Raw genomic sequence first — 16,697 nt, forward strand, 5'->3', positions numbered from 1 at the left:
TTCCAAATGAGGGGTGTTCAGGTTTTTTAAATGCAAAATTGAAAGAAATACGTCAAGTTTATATTGACCAAATTGTGACCGTATCACCCTTTATCATTGGCAATTTTACAACGATATAGGCAAGATCTCGTCAAGATAGGAGGTAAATTTTGAATTTTGGGGCAATATTTGTCCAAACCGTGCGATATCTACACAAGTCGAAGCCTCAACTAGGTCTCAAACGATTCAGTAGAAAGTCTGAGTGAATCATTTCAAGTAAAGTCTAATGAAACTTAAACCCCAGGTGGTCAAATTAATCAAAATCGGATGTATAATGTACATGGGACATATATCTAAATCGGATTCAATTTCAACTAAATTTGTCATGCGTCCAGTATCAATAGTACTTCTTGTGCAAAATTTGAAGCACATCAATGTGAAACTCTGACCTTCGGCCAATTAAGGCCCTATCGATCGAAAGGCACATATGGCATACGTAGCCAGAATGTCAATTCTACAATCTCTGCACATTTTCAAGTAAATTTAAGTGAAAGAAGAACCACGGTTGTCACTCGCCCCAAATATAATCTACCAAAATTTAAAGAAAATTTTACCAAACATCTACCTAAATTTAAAAATTTAATTTTTTTTTATCAAATTTTTAAGATTGTTATGGAAATATAATTTTTCTTCGAAAGATATATTTTATTACTTTATTTTAGAAGTTTATTTCAGTATTTGCAAAATAATATATAATATGATTTCTCCTATTATCGACAACTTTATGGCTGTATAAATATCCCTCGAATTGTAAATTTATCGAATTTTAGGCTAAACCAACAAGGAAAAGTTGCTAGTTCTTCTACTAAAAAGGGAGGACTTACTCTTACTTAAAAAATAATATTAAATTTTAAAAATACTAAATTTATGAAAATTTTGTCAAATTGTTTCTATACAAATTTTGTCAACATTTTTAGTCTAAAGAAAATTTTATTTCTATAAACAATTTTGCCACAATACTATTTCTATCCAAAATTTTTCCAAAATAAATTTCAATAGTTTTTTGAGCTTGAGATCTTAGTTTTCCTTTATTTATTGTTAATTCATCATTCCTGATATTTCGCAATTTCACTGAATTGCTTGTTCAGAGGTATTCGACATCTACGACAATGATAACACAAACAATTCTTATTATAATGGAGCATCACTGCTCTCGTCTGCTTTATCTATTGCTCTATTGAATTAACAATAAAGAAAAGAAAACTAAGATCCCAAGCTTAAAAAACTATATGCATTTATAGAAAGAAAAAGATCGAATAAAAAACAAAAAAATACAATTTTTGCCAAAATTTTGTCAAAATTGTATTTTCTAGAAAATGTCAAAATTTTCTTCTACAAAAATTTTATTTCTATAAAAAATTGTCGCAAAATTTTATTTCTATACAAAATTTTGTCAAAATTTTATTTCTATAGAAAACTTTGTCAAAATTTTATTTCTATACAAAATTTCGCCAAATTGTTTTTTCTATAGAAAATATTGTCAAAATTTTATTTCTATAGAAAATTTTGTCAAAATTTTATTTCCATAGAAAATGTTGTCAAAGTTTTATTTCTATAGAAAATTTTATTTCTATCGGGAATTTTGTAAAAATGTTATTTCTATAGAAAATTTTGCCAAAATTTTATTTCTATCGGGAATTTTGTAAAAATTTTATTTCTATAGAAAATTTTCCCAATATTTTATTTCTATCGAAAGTTTTCCCAAAATTTTATTTGTATAGAAAATTTTGTCACAAATTTAATTTTTATAGAAAATTTTGCCCAAATTTTATTTCTAAAGAAAATTTTGTAAAAATTTTATTTCTATAGAAAATTTTTTCAAAATTTTATTTTTGTAGAAAATTTTGTCAAAATTTAATTTTTATAAAAAACTTTGTAAAAATGTTATTTCTGTACAAAATTTTGTCCAAATTTCATTTTTGTAGAATATGTTGTCAACATTTTGTTTCTATCGAAAATTTCCCAAAATTTTATTACTATCGAAAATTTTATTTCTATTGCAAATTTTGTCAAAATTTTATTTCTATTGAAAATTTTGTTAAAATTTTATTTCTATCGAAAATTTCGCCAAAATTTTATTTCTATAGAAAATTTTGTAACAAATTTAATTTCTATAGAAAGTTTAGTCAAAATTTTGTAAAAATTTTCTCTCTGTAGAAAATTTTGTCCAAATTTTATTTCTATAGAAAATTTTGTCAAAATTTTATTTCTATAGAAAATTTTGTCAAAGTTTTATTTCTATAGAAAATTTTCCGAAAATTTTATTTCTATCGGGAATTTTGTAAAAATTTTATTTCTATAAAAAATTTTGCCAAAATTTTATTTCTATCGGGAATTGTGTAAAAATTTTATTTCTATAGAAAATTTTCCCAATATTTTATTTATATCGAAAATTTTCCCAAAATTTTATTTGTACAGAAAATTTTGTCACAAATTTAATTTCTATAGAAAGTTTTGTCCAAATTTTATTTCTAAAGAAAATTTTGTAAAAATATTATTTCTATAGGAAATTTTTTCAAAATTTTATTTTTGTAGAAAATTTTGTCAAAATTTCATTTCTATAGAAAACTTTGTGAAAATTTCATTTTTGTAGAAAATGTTGTCAAAATTTTGTTTCTAGCGAAAATTTCCCAAAATTTTATTACTATCGAAAATTTTATTTCTATTGACAATTTTGTCAAAATTTTATTTCTATAGAAAATTTTGCCAAAATTTTATTTCTATCAAAAATTTTGTCAGAATTTTTTTTTCTATAGAAAATTTTCCGAAAATTTTATTTCTATCGAAAATTTTTCCAAAAATTTATTTCTATCATAAATTTTCCCAAAATTTTATTTCTATCGAAAAGTTTAGTCAACAATTTGTTTCTATCAAAAATTTTCCCAAATTTTTTTTTCTATAGAAAATTTTGTCACAATTTATTTTTTTGGACAATTTTGTCAAAATTTTAGTTCTATAGAAAATGTTGTCAAAATTTTAATTCTATAGAAAATTTTGCCAACATTTTATTTCTATCGGGAATTTTGTAAAAATTTTATTTCTATAGAAAATTTTGACAACATTTCATTTCTATCGAAAAGTTTCCCAAAATTTTATTTCTATAGAAAATTTTGTAACAAGTTTAATTTCTATAGAAAGTTTAGTCAAAAGTTTGTTTCTATAGAAAATGTTGTAAACATTTTCTCTCTATAGAAAATTTTGTCAAAATTTTATTTCTATAGAAAATTTTGTCAAGATTTCTAAAAATTGCATTTCTATAGGAAATTTTGTTAAACATTTTATTTTGTCAAAATTTAATTTTTGTAGAAAATGTTGTCAAAATTTTGTTTCTATCGAAAATTTCACAAATTTTTATTACTATCGAAAATTTTATTTCTACTGAAAATTTTTTCAAAATTTTATTTCTGTAGAAAATTTTGTAAAAATTTTATTTCTATCGAAAATTTTCCTAAAATTTTATTTCTTTCGAAAATGTTCCCAAAAATTTATTACTATCAAAAATTTTCCCAAAATTTTATTTCTATCGAAAATTTTTTCAAAATTTCGTTTCTATAGAAGATTTTGTCAAAATTTTATTTCTATAGAAAATGTTGCCAAAATGTTATTTCTATCGAAAATTTTCTCAAAAATTTAATTTCTGTAGAACATTTTGTCAAAATTTTATTTCTATCAAAAAATTTCCCACAATTTTATTTCTATCCAAAATTTTGTCAAAATTTTATTTCTTTAGAAAATTTTGTCAAAATTTTATTTATATAGAAAATTTTGCCAACATTTTATTTCTATAGAAAATTTTGTCAGAATTTTAGGCTATAATTTTTTTATTAAAATTTTATTTCTATAGAAAATTTTTTCAAAATTTTATTTCTATAGTAAATTGTAGTCTGCCAAAACATCAAAAATTCTACCAATCTACCAAACAATAACAAATCTTCAATTTTTGGTAGAATTCGGTATACTAAGCGAATGGTTTCAGACTAGTTATATTTTACCAATATTAATATAATAATTAATTGTTCCGATTAAAAAATTAAGTGATACAATTAATCTTTGTTTTAAATAAAAAATAAATTGAATCAATTAAATTTTAATTGAATATTTCTTTAAAATTTTAATTGAAAAAATCTTGCTGAATTAGTTTCTATTTATAAAAATGAACTGGGTATTGAAAAAAAAAATACAAAACAAGGTTTGCCTTAAGTACACTGAAAAAAATATTGTCGTGATGTCAAAGATTTCATGTCTTTAAAATACGAATACAAATTTTGCTTAGCATAGAAGACGCATTTCTCTAAAATAAAGTCGTATTGCCCTTATAATTAAGTGATTTGATTTAAAAATTGGTATCTTAACATGAAAGAAATTAATGAAATTGTCTTTAAATTTGTTGTCTTTTTGCATCTTGACTACAAAGCAAAAAATCGTTCAAATATAGGACATGTTTTTCAAAACTTTATTTTAAAGAAGTTTTTTACTTCAAACATAGCATAATTTCTACTGGAAGTCGAGTCCTAATTTGGAAAATAAAGTTGCCGTTAACTCGTTTTTAAAGGACTTTGATAGCATATGAAGAAAAAAAAGGTGAGAAAGCGAAAAATTAAAATTTGCTTCCTAGAAGCAAGTACACATAACCTAAATTTAAAAGAGAATTGTGTCTTAAAAGTATCCTTACTTGTATTCTCCGCTTCTTTGGCTCGGAATCAATATAAATTTTTTAAAGTAAAGACAAAATCTTTGGAACCGAGTATGCTTTTTTTCAGTGTACATAAAAAAGTACATTGAAAGATTATGCCACCTAAATTTTAGGATACGCCATATATACTGAATATTAAAGACAATTTATTATTAAATAGAGATTTTTTAATTAAAAGAAAGTTCATAATCTTTGCTTTAAGAATTGTTTAAATTTAGAACTCGAATCTTTAAAATTCTCGTACCTCCGATAAGGTCGCATGTCTTTGAAGTAAGGCAAATTACTTAAAATAAATGGAAAGCATTTTTGATTTAAAGAAATCGTCTTAAAATTAACTGAGATATTGAATGTTTGGATTAAAAATAAAAAGGCATCAAAACTATGTTAGACTAATACTTAGTTTGAGATTTTGTCATCTTTGGTGAAAATTATTTTGCAATTAATGAAATATTTTTAACTTTGAAGCAGGTGCTGAAAGCAGCTCTACTGTTGCTTCATTCTAGTCCCAAATATTCCACGCGGTGTCCATAAATGGACACTCACTGGTCCTCATCTCAGCCGATGACAGAACCATTTATAGTCTTGAGGGCTATTTTCCTTTTCTTTGGGTAACATATTTTTGTATGATCCATGACAAGTAAATTTGGCCGAAATTTTGGTAGTATTTACTGTTTATACCCTTCACCACTACTGTGGTACAGGGTATAATAAGTTTGTGCATTTGTATGTAACGCCAAGAAGGAGTAATCATAGACCAACCTTTTAGTATACGGATCGGCTTAGAATTAAATTCTGAGTCGATTTAGCGATGTCCGTCTGTCTTTCTGTCTGTCTGTCTGTTGATGTATTTTTGTGTGCAAAGTACAGCTCGCAGTTTTAGTCCGATTGTCCTAAAATTTGGTATAAGGTCCTGTTTCGGCTCAAAGACGATCCCTATTGTTTTTGGAAAAAATCGGTTCAGATTTAGATATAGCTGTCATATATATTTTTCACCGATCTGGTCATAATTGGCGTGTATATCAACCATAATATAGCTTTCGCCGGATTTACACTCATTTGCCCACAGAGGCCAATTTTTTGCTCCGATTTAGTTAAAATTTTGCACAGGGAGTAGAATTAGCATTGTAGCTGTGCGTGCCAAATTTGGTTGAAATCGGTTCAGATTTAGATATAGCTCCCATATATATGTTTTTCTGATTTCGACAAAAATGGTCAAAATACCAACATTTTCCTTGTAAAATCGTCACTGCTTAGTCGAAAAGTTGTAAAAATGACTCTAATTTTCCTAAACTTCTAATACATATATATCGAGCGATAAATCATAAATAAACTTTTTCGAAGTTTCCTTAAAATTGCTTCAGATTTAAATGTTTCCCATATTTTTTACTATAATTGTGTTCCACCCTAGTGCATTAGCCGACTTAAATTTTGAGTCTATAGATTTTGTAGAAGTCTATCAAATTCTTCCAGATCGAGTGATATTTAAATTTATGTATTTGCGACAAACCTTTATATATAGCCCCCAACACATTTGAGGGATGTGATATGGTATCGAAAATTTAGATCTACAAAGTGGTGCAGGGTATAATATAGTCGGCTCCGCCCGACTTTAGACTTTCCTCACTGGTTTTTTACTAAAATTGTGTTCCAACCTAGTGCATTAGCCAACTTCAATGTTGAGTATATAGATTTGTAAAAGTCTATCAAATTCTGTCCAAATCGAGTGATATTTATATGTATGTATTTGGGACAAACCTTTATATATAGCACCCAACACATTTGACGGATGTGATATGGTATCGAAAATTTAGATCTACAAAGTGGTGCAGGGTATAATATAGTCGGTCCCGCCCGACTTTAGGCTTTCCTTACTTGTTTTTACTTACATTTTGGTAACGCAAGCTGCTCCATACATAGTAAATTGATCACATGATGATCTGCGATTACCATAGAAATCCGTCATATTCGCTTGCTGCAAAGAATCCATCATAGGTTGCATACCAAAACCATCGACCAGATTATGATAACTGTCTTCGGTAAAGGGAGCGGACAAAATTATCTGACCACCCATGGTCTTATATTTGGTGATATCTTCTTTGGGCGGTGGTTTATACAAGTAACGATGAATCGAGGTTATCTGATGGGTACCCACTAATGTGTAACGACCAAAGGAGCGACAATCCACACAACGAATGGTTATAGGTGGAGCATACATCTCTTCCAAAGGTAATTCCAATTCTATTGATTTCAGCATATTGGGAAAATTAGGATTTTTCTTGGCATTCTGAATGATATTTGAGCTCAAGATTTTTCCCGAACATTCCACATCGATGCGCGGTTTATCTACCGACATGAAATGTACCCGCTTGAGATCTCTTAAACCCCAAAACAGAACTTCCAAACGAAATCTTGACAAATGAGGACGAACTTCCTTAGGAACTGGAAATATTGTATCTTGAGGTGGCAAATTATTGCGCTCATTTTGCACATCATTCGTGATGAGACTTTTAGGTTCCGTTAAGCGTGGCATATCGGGTGAACCAATTTCTAGCATTTCGAAGGCAGCCAAAAGTTCGCCCGCATTATCAGGACCTCGTACTATGTCATACCACTCCAGAGTTGGTGTGACATAAGGATTTTCTCTAAGCTTCACACGTGGCTTGGCTATAGCTCGTCCAATAAACTCGGATTTTCCAACTTTATCTTGATCATAGATCTCTATGATAATGGTGGGAGGATTTTTCTTGATCTCATCTTTGGTACCATAAACTAAAATTTCATCGAAGACAAGTAATTCATCCCAGGTGGGACTAAGAGTTTCCTCGATAACTTGGGTGGTTTTGGCAAATTCGGTAATATAAACGGTGGCATAGGGGTCACTTAGACCTGAAGCATCAGAGCCAATTAAAGAACGGGCCTGATAAATGTGAGCCCTCAGTTGGAAGGTCTGAAATTAAAATTTCGAAGCAATGATGAAGAAGATGAATAAGTATGCTAGCCTTACCGATTTCTCCAGATAATGAATATTATTGGGAGCCATGGCTCCTGGTCTCCCAGCATTTCTAAGCTCATGTGACAAATCATAACCGATGGGTAAGCCTTCGAAAAAATGTTCCTTATGACCGACAATACCCAACCATAGGTATATCGAGAGTTTAGCTTGAATAAACCAACTGGCCGATGTTGAAGTCTGCCGTCCCGGTAAACGAAGGAACAATGTTTGAATTTTGCCACAATGTATACCAGATTCCTCTTCCGTCGATGAATAAATCAAATCTCTAGCAGACATACGATGATAACAATATCGTTTACCATTGGCTACCAACCATAGGAATATATCGGGTAGGGAATGTTGAGGCTGTAAGAATTATTGATTACTTTAGATATTCTGGGATTCTTCTCTCTCTCTCTCTCTCTCTCTCTCGACTTACATCATCAATTAAGAATTTTAATTTTGGCATGTAGGTTAGCGCCTGTTTATAGCGTTCCTTCAAAGAGTTCTTTGTTACTAAAGCTCGAAGGTTTCTTGCCAGGTTGCCCAAACTTTCCTATCAATGAAAAATGTTTTTGTGAAGAAAAGTTTTCCTAGGTTCTGTTAACTTACAATTTCTCTCATACACAATTTCATTCTTTCTTTATCCAATTTGGTTTTTCCACTTCCAGCTCCTACACCATTCGTCTTCGTTATAGTTTGGTAGCGTACACAGGACGATGCCAATTCTTCTAAGGTAGAGCGTAAACGAACTTCGGCTTTGGGATCTTCATTCTCTATCAAGTGCTTGGTCTCGTTTAATCCATCCTCCTAAGTAAGAAAAATAATTGTAACTATGAAAGTACTATATGTGTATTCAAGAACTATATATACAGAAATTTTTAGGCCTACACACCGACATCTGCCGACATACAATGCCACCCATGAGACTTTTCGGGCAACAGATCCAGCGCTAAGAATTTCGGGTTTATAGATCCACCACTAATATATTGCATCAATAAGAGTTTTGAGCCTACTGTTGCACCACTTAAACGCTTGGGCGTACATTTCCACCAATTAGGGCTACGGGTCTACAGATCTACCACTGACACTTTCGTGCATAGAGCTCTACGACTAAGACAGCAATCTTTGCCGACAGATCCACCGCCTGCATCTTCCGAATTAGGCGGTGAAATTTGTTTCATATCAGCGGAATGATGATGGAACTATGATCACCTCGAACATATTTCAAGAGCAAGACGGGTCAAAACAAATGCTGAATATTATCGTGAAAATATCCTCAAGAAAATATTGAAGCCCTGGGCAGACAAAATTTCGGCCGCTGACTATGGACATCCCAACAGTACTCAGCACTATCGCACTCATCACGCGTGAATTAAGAATCGCTTAAACAGGAGGATCCTCGCTGAGGTTCTACTCCCCATTGGCGCTTCGCTGGGTAAGAGCCAAAATACCGCATATTCACTTTTGTGCAGCCTGTGATGGCTTTGTTGGCCGGTTAAAGGTCATGGATATTTCAAGAGATCTCACACCCATCGCAGTCGGCACGTCAACTAAAAATGGCATAAGAAGGAGGTTCCTCATTTTTAAAGGACAATGGCCACCCAAATCTCCGGAACTCAATCCGTTGGAGTTTCACGTCTGGAGCATTTTAGAGAGTAAGGTTGACACTAAAAAATACCAAAGTGTCGATAACCTCAAGACTGTGCCCCCCCGGGAACGGGCCAATATAACGCAGAACCACTTTTGTGCAGGTTGTGATGGCTTTGTCCACTGTTTGAGGGCCGTGGACGTTAGAAAAGGTCACAGCATCATCGCACGCAGCACGCGTCCGTCTGGAGCATTTTGGAGAGTAAGGTTGGCACTAAAAAATACTAAAGTCTCGATAATCTCAAGACTGTGCCCCACCGGGAACGGGCCAATATAACGCAGAACCACTTTTGTGTAGGTTGTGATGGTTTTGTCCACTGTTTGAGGGCCGTGGACGTTGGAAAAGGTCACTGCATCATCGCACTCAGCACGCGTCAACAAAGAATGAATTAAGAAGCAAGTTCCTCATTTTTACCGAACAATGGTCACTCAAATTTCCAGTTCTCAATTCTTTGAATTTTTGATCATTTGAAATTTGAAAAAGTAAGGTTAACATAAAAAATTACAAAATGTCGATCATCTCAGGACGGCGATTCGATGGCTTTGTCAACCGTTTGAAGGCCGTGGACATTCGAAAAGGTCTCATCACGCGGCAACCAAGAATGACTTAAAAGGAGGTTCCCCATTATTACCGAACAATTACCACCCAAATCCCCGAATTTCAATCCGTTAGATTTTTGCTACTGACACATTTTGGAGAATAATATTGGCATTAAAATAATGCCAATATAATATGAATATGAAGATGGTCCTCTGGCATATCAGCCATCCTGTATTTATCAGTTTTAATGCAATTATAAGTTTGTTTGGCACTGAGAATAAACCTACATCTTCAAAATCTCGTGATACTTACAAATTTCTCCGCCATCTTGTTCAACATATTACTGTTATACATTCGTCTTCGTAAATCCGGCAGTGTACATCTAACATCCATGCACGGCTTATAATCCCAATATGGCAAATAGTAATGATTCTTATCATGAGTTATGGGTTTACAGGAATTTGTGGTGCTACTAAACGATGTTGTATCCACCGATTCCAATAGACAACCATCTTCACCATCTTCCGTCAGAGTGGAGAAACTTTCATTGTGGCCATCTATAGAATTACCAGCATTACCCATACTCAATTCAAAGAATATTGTCTTATCACTGATTTTCTTATCAATCATGGAGGCCTCAATGATGGAACCAAATAGAAAGAATTCCTCATTACGTGAATACGAAGATTCCGAGATCAATTGGGTGGGTTCAAGTTCAACATTCTTTTCGGTGGTCAATTCGATGTTTTCTGTGATCTCGGTGCGTATGGCAATTAAAAGTCGTGCCCTAAAACTGACACCCTCTCCTAACCCGGTATTTAAATTGGAATGTTGATCCAAGATGGTATAATCACGAGTTGATCCATACAAATGGATAAACGAAGGACCAAATGTAGGAAGATATCCCTTTTCGCCATCGTTGGAGATTTGTTTCAGATCAATGTAATGGGTGCCAATGATAGATGGTTTCATGGGATCGGCATCACGTAATTGGATCTGTGGAAAATAAAGATGAAGATAAAAATAAAAATATTAAATATAAAAAATTTTCTATAAAACTACTACCTTAATCCTTTGACATAGAGGAGGAAACATTTCAGTAAATACCAATTGCTCATTCCACACAGGGGCATAGGCATTTTTCTTTACAGTCGTTTTCCCCGATAAACCAGCAAATGAGACTTGCACATAGGGACTCACCAAATCTTTGGCTTCACCTGTCAAGGCCTTTTTAACATTGGCCATAATGGAAGAGTTCATACGTGGCAAGCCATCGGCTCGATAAATTTTTACAATAAATTTAGCTCGTTGTCTTTCAATGGGAACACCATCGGGTAGTAAGAGATTGCTGCAAAAGAAGAATTTGTGTTTGAACTATATTGATAACATATCTCTTGGTAGACGATACTTACGCTTCAATATCATCGGGATCTTTTTCTGATTTCTGTGGGACCTTTACTGTATCTCCCTTGCCAATAATTCCAATATCACATTTAAGATATCCCTTTGGTCCACTATAAAAGTCATCTGGATCGGTGAGTAAGGCCCATTTATGATAGAATTGATGATCTGTGATGTGGATGGAGAAGAAGGTAAGGTTTTAAGGTTGATATAAATCAGAAAATTATTCTAGACATTTCAACATCAAGATAACGTAAAAAAATAATAATGGGTAAATATAGCAAGCAAAATAGAAGAAATAATTGTAAAACTGATAAAGTAGTGTAAAGTTGACATTAAAATGCAGTTCAATAGTGATACACATAAGGTATGAATTTTTAAAGCCATAAGAAAATATATCAATATTAGAGGTCTGATAAAAAAAATAGCCGCGGTCTGATCAATCAATAGCTTTATTGTTTCCCCTCACTACAGTATAGTAAACGTATTCCATCCCTAATTTTGATAAAGTCAACAACTCCTGTTTCCATTTTTTTATATCCTAAATTGTAGCAAAATGCTTTCCTTTCATTGGAGTCTTCAGTTTTGCGAAGAGGTTAAAATCAGCACGGGCCACTTATGGATTTTGAGATATTTAGTCCGGCTTATGCTCAACAGGTCCTGAGCGATGTCCATGCGAAGATATGCCAATATCAACCTATCTGATGTTTTCATCTATTGTTGACATGCTCGAGCGACTAGAACGAGCATCGTCAGGAAGGCCGAGACTTCCGTAAACCGGGTATACCACAAATAAACTTGTGTTATGCCCAAGTAGATTCGCCAGTTCCGGACTCTAAAGTGGATGCCTAAGAACCTCCCAACCAATCTCCCGGAACTTCTGGCGATTCATAATCGATTTTTGTGACGTCTTCTAATGGACCACAATTCCACTATTAGGCAAAAGCTGGACGTTGTGTGTGATTTTTCTTAAGAAGAATCAATTGTGGACAGTAGAGTTCCCGTCTATTCCCTATCAATTCCACCAAACCCACAACATTCTCTCTTGGCTACCATTTCCAAACGCGTTTTTATACAATCCTCGTCTTTGAAATGTTGATCCGAAAGTCTTAGTAATTGAATTGTAGGCCCGAAGGTCTCAGTGGTTCAACGGTTGGCCCGAAGGTTTCAGTGGTTAAACGGTAGATCCGTAGATTTCAGTGGTTGAGTTATAGACTTGAAGATCTCAGTGGTTGAACTGCCGGTCCGAAGGTCTTAGCGGTCGAACTGTTCATCCGAAGAGCGCAATGGTTGAACGGTAGATCTGAAGATCTCAGTGGTTGAACTGTTGATCCGAAGATCTCAGTGGTTGAGCTGTATGATCAGGAGATCTCAGTGGTGGAACTATCGATCCGAAGATCTCAATGCTGCAACTATCGATTGGAAGGCCCGAATGTATCAGTGTTTGAACTGTTGATCCGTTGATCTCAGGGGTTGAACGGTAGACCGAAAAAATCTCAATGGTGGAGTTTAACTTTAGACCCGTAGATCTCAGAAGCTCAACTGTTGATCCCTAGATCTCAGTGGTTGAATGGTAGATCCAATGATTTCAAGTCCGAATGTCTCTGTGGTTGAACTATCAATCGGAAGATCTCAGTGCTGGAACTATCGATTGGAAGATTCAGTTTTTGAACGGTATATCCGAAGTGGTGGAACTGTAAATCGGAAGATCTCAGTAGTAGAACTGTTGGTCAAAAAATCTTAGTGATTGAACCGAAGATCTCAGTGGCTGAATTGTACGATCCGAAGATCTCCGTGGTGAAACTATCGACCAGACGATCTCAGTTCTGGAGCTATCGATTGGAAGATCTCAGTGATTGAACTGCATGCCCGAAGGTATCAGTGGTTGAACAGTTGGTCCTTTGATTTCAGGGTTTGAACGATCCAAAGTTCTCAGTGGTGGAACTGTCGATCGAAAGATCTCAGTAGTTGAACTATAGGCCCGAACTTTTAAGCGGTTGAACTGTTGATACGTAGATCTCAGGAGTTGAATGGTGTAGATCTAAGCATCTCAGTGGTAGAACTGTCGATTCGAAGATCTCAGTAGTTGAACTATAGATCGAAAGTCTCAGTGATTCAATTGTTGATCCGGTAAATCTGAAGATCTACGTGGTTGAACTGTAGGGCTGAAAGTCCCAGTGGTTGAACGATAGATCCGAAGGTCTCAGTGGTTGAGCTATTGATTCGTATATATCAGTGTTTGAACGGTAGATCCGAGGATCTCAGTGGTTGAACTGTAGGCCCGAATGTCTCAGTGATTGGCCCGAAGGTCGCAGTGGTTGAACTATCTCAGTGAAGATAGAAGATATCAGCGCTGGAACTATCGATTGGAAGATCTCAGTGTTTGAATGGTATATCCGAAGTGTGGAACTGTCAATCGGAAGATCTAAGTAGCAGAACTGTAGGTCCAAATATCTTAGTGATTGAACTGTTGATCCGAAGATCTCAGTGGCTGAATTGTACGATCCGAAGATCTCCGTGCTGGAACTATCGACCTTAACATCTCAGTTCTGAAGCTATCGATTGGAAGATCTTAGCGAAGGCATCAGTGGTTGAAGGTATCAGTGGTTGAACTGTTGATCCGTTGATTTCAGGGGTTGAACGGTAGATCCAAAGTTCTCAGTGGTGGAACTGTCGATCGGAAGATCTCAGTAGTTGAACTTTAGGCCCGAACGTTTAAGCGGTTGATCTGTTGCTCCGTATTTAGATCGCAGGAGTTGAATGGTGTAGATCCAAACATCTCAGTGGTAGAACTGTCGATTCGAAGATCTCAGTAGTTGAACATTAGATCGGAAGTCTCAGCGATTGAATTGTTGATCCGATAAATCTGAAGATCTACGTGGTTGAACTGTAGGGCTGAAAGTCTCAGTGGTTGAACGATAGATCCGAAGGTCTCAGTGGTTGAACTGTTAATTCGTATATATCAGTGTTTTAACGGTAGATACGAAGGTCTCAGTGGTTGAACTGTTAATTCGTATATATCAGTGTTTGAACGGTAGATACGAAGATCTCAGTGGTTGAACTGTAGGCCCGAAGGTCGCAGTCGTTGAACTGTTGATCCGATGATCTCAGTGGTTAAACTGTTTGCCCAAACGTCTCAGTGGTTGAACTTATATAACCGAAGTACGAGCAGAACGTAGCGAGCCAACAGCAAACGGGAAGACGGAATGATGTTTAAAGTCTCAGCCTGTAGCCTCCCTAAGTCCCCCAATAGGTCAAAAATGTGAATCATATAGCAGATGGACATATTCATGTGTGTGTTCGAATAGATTTTGTTTTTAGTTTGTGAAGTTTTTAGTCCAAAATTACAGTTTATATTTTTACTTTCGAATGGTCTTTTTGGATCATTTAATTTTGTGATCCAAAAGCAATTTGACATTATTTAATGTCCTATTAAATGGAGAAATTAACCGAAAATTCATGTCAAATTACTTACATCGCAAATCCCATAATTCATTCTTTGTGTCTTTAGATACATTTTCCACCATTTATATTTAGAGATAGAAATTCACAGAAGTAATTTCTATCCTTCGTCCCTTATACCTTTTCGTTAAAACTATTAACAAAGTTTTGGGTTCTTATGGCATTTTTCTATTAATACCCGAAATTAAGGAAATGAATAGCTAAGCGAAAAGAACAATGAAGTGAAAGTGGAATTTGTTTTATGGTTGGTGTTGGGGGTGTTGTATTTGGAGTCCTTGATGTGCGGATGTGTGGTTATAACCATTTTGGCTGTTACCTTTTTGGGTCCAGACCGTTGCTACATCCAATTTGAAATTACCAATTAATTTATTTGGCCTTAAAACACTACGACTTTGTAAGACCTTTTGTTTTGTGTATGGTGGGTAACGCATGCAGAGGTTAGTAACAATTAAATTTGGAAAATTTTACAAGTTTTGTTGTGTTTTCATGAGGTCGGACATAATTTTTTTCCGGCATTTTGTTGATGTATTTTGTGTTGTTTGTTTGTGTTTTTTTTTTTGTTACAGATTTCAAGGGTATTTTTTTACACAAAATTTAGTCGACAGTTTTTATTTTTTTTTTTTTATTGGAGGAAAAAAAACAAGTTTAAGTATTAGGAAGAAAGGAAAGAAGAAATGGAAAAAGGAAACAACATTCATTAACAAATTAGATATTTAAAAAAAGGTAATGTATTTACAACTAATAATTACTTTAAAATCTCTGTAAAAAATATTAAACCATCACAGATATGTCCAAAATACAAAAAATATTTTGTGTTTGTTTGCAGCCTTTGGAAATATCTGTTTTGGAAATTTGGAAGTTTTAACAACTCAAGGATAAGAGTTTTTTTATTTAAACAACACGAAGGGAGAACATCAATATTTAAGAAAAAACTACATAGTACGACAATTTGTGAGAAAATTAATTCATTTGTAATATATACCCGCTGCATCATATACAGTAGATAAATCTATTTTGAAGGAGCCCACTAAGGTTCCAGCTCGTAAAAATTTTCTCGATTGTAAAACCTATATTTATATTTGGAGAATTAATATTCAAGAATTAATAGAGAATTAATATACAATTCATTTTTAAAATGTAATAAATGTAAAAGGTAGTAAAGACATCATATATAAAAGGTTGGCTGATAAGTCCCCGGTCTGACACATAGATGGCGTCGCTAGTATTAAATGCATATTATTTTTATATAGTACCAACCTTCAAATAATTCGTATCCAAATTTGACGTCTTTAAGTCAATTAGTTTGTGAGATAGAGCGTCTTTGGTGAAGTAACTTTTGTTATTGTGAAAAAATTTTTTGATAAAATACTGTTTTCTGAAGGGAAACAATACGGTGGAAGCAAAAACTTGGCTTGATAATGAGTTTCCGGACTCTGCCCCAGGGAAATCAACAATAATTGCTTGGTATGTAAAATTCAAGCGTGGTGAAATGAGCACGGAGGACGGTGAACGCTGAGCACGAACACCGCTGTCAGCGGTGTTTGCAGCTGTTTACTCGTAATACACCCGAGTTTTTCCGTCGACATGAGACAATGGATGAAACATGGCTCCATCACTACACTCCTGAGTCCAATCGACAGTCGGCTGAGTGGACAGCGACCGGTGAACCGTCTCGGAAGCGTGGAAAGACTCAAAAGTCCGCTGACAAAGTAATGGCCTCTGTTTTTTGGGATGCGCATGGTATAATTTTTATCGATTATCTTGAGAAGGGAAAAACCATCAACAGTGACTATTATATGGCGTTATTGGATCGTTTGAAGGTCGAAATCGCGGCAAAACGGCCCCATATGAAGAAGAAAAAATTGTTGTTCCACCAAGACAACGCACCGTGCCACAAGTCATTGAGAACGATGGCAAAA

At 33.9% G+C, this 16,697-nt stretch overlaps 1 protein-coding gene across 1 annotated transcript in view; it reads right to left on the minus strand.

Annotated features, from left to right (window-relative positions):
• LOC142231262 (otoferlin-like) overlaps positions 1 to 16,697 on the minus strand; it is a 239,237-nt gene that overhangs the window by 23,014 nt on the left and 199,526 nt on the right. The window contains exons 11-18 of the mRNA XM_075301878.1: positions 15,761 to 15,845; positions 11,328 to 11,484; positions 10,981 to 11,263; positions 10,228 to 10,911; positions 8,337 to 8,534; positions 8,164 to 8,280; positions 7,737 to 8,090; positions 6,619 to 7,679 (exon numbers count right to left, since the gene is read on the minus strand). Of these exons, the coding sequence (XP_075157993.1) occupies positions 6,619 to 7,679; positions 7,737 to 8,090; positions 8,164 to 8,280; positions 8,337 to 8,534; positions 10,228 to 10,911; positions 10,981 to 11,263; positions 11,328 to 11,484; positions 15,761 to 15,845 (2,939 nt within the window). The remainder of the gene's footprint in view (positions 1 to 6,618; positions 7,680 to 7,736; positions 8,091 to 8,163; positions 8,281 to 8,336; positions 8,535 to 10,227; positions 10,912 to 10,980; positions 11,264 to 11,327; positions 11,485 to 15,760; positions 15,846 to 16,697) is intronic.

Source organism: Haematobia irritans, chromosome 3 (genome assembly GCF_050003625.1).
Source record: "Haematobia irritans isolate KBUSLIRL chromosome 3, ASM5000362v1, whole genome shotgun sequence".
NCBI classification, from domain to species: Eukaryota; Metazoa; Arthropoda; class Insecta; order Diptera; family Muscidae; genus Haematobia; species Haematobia irritans.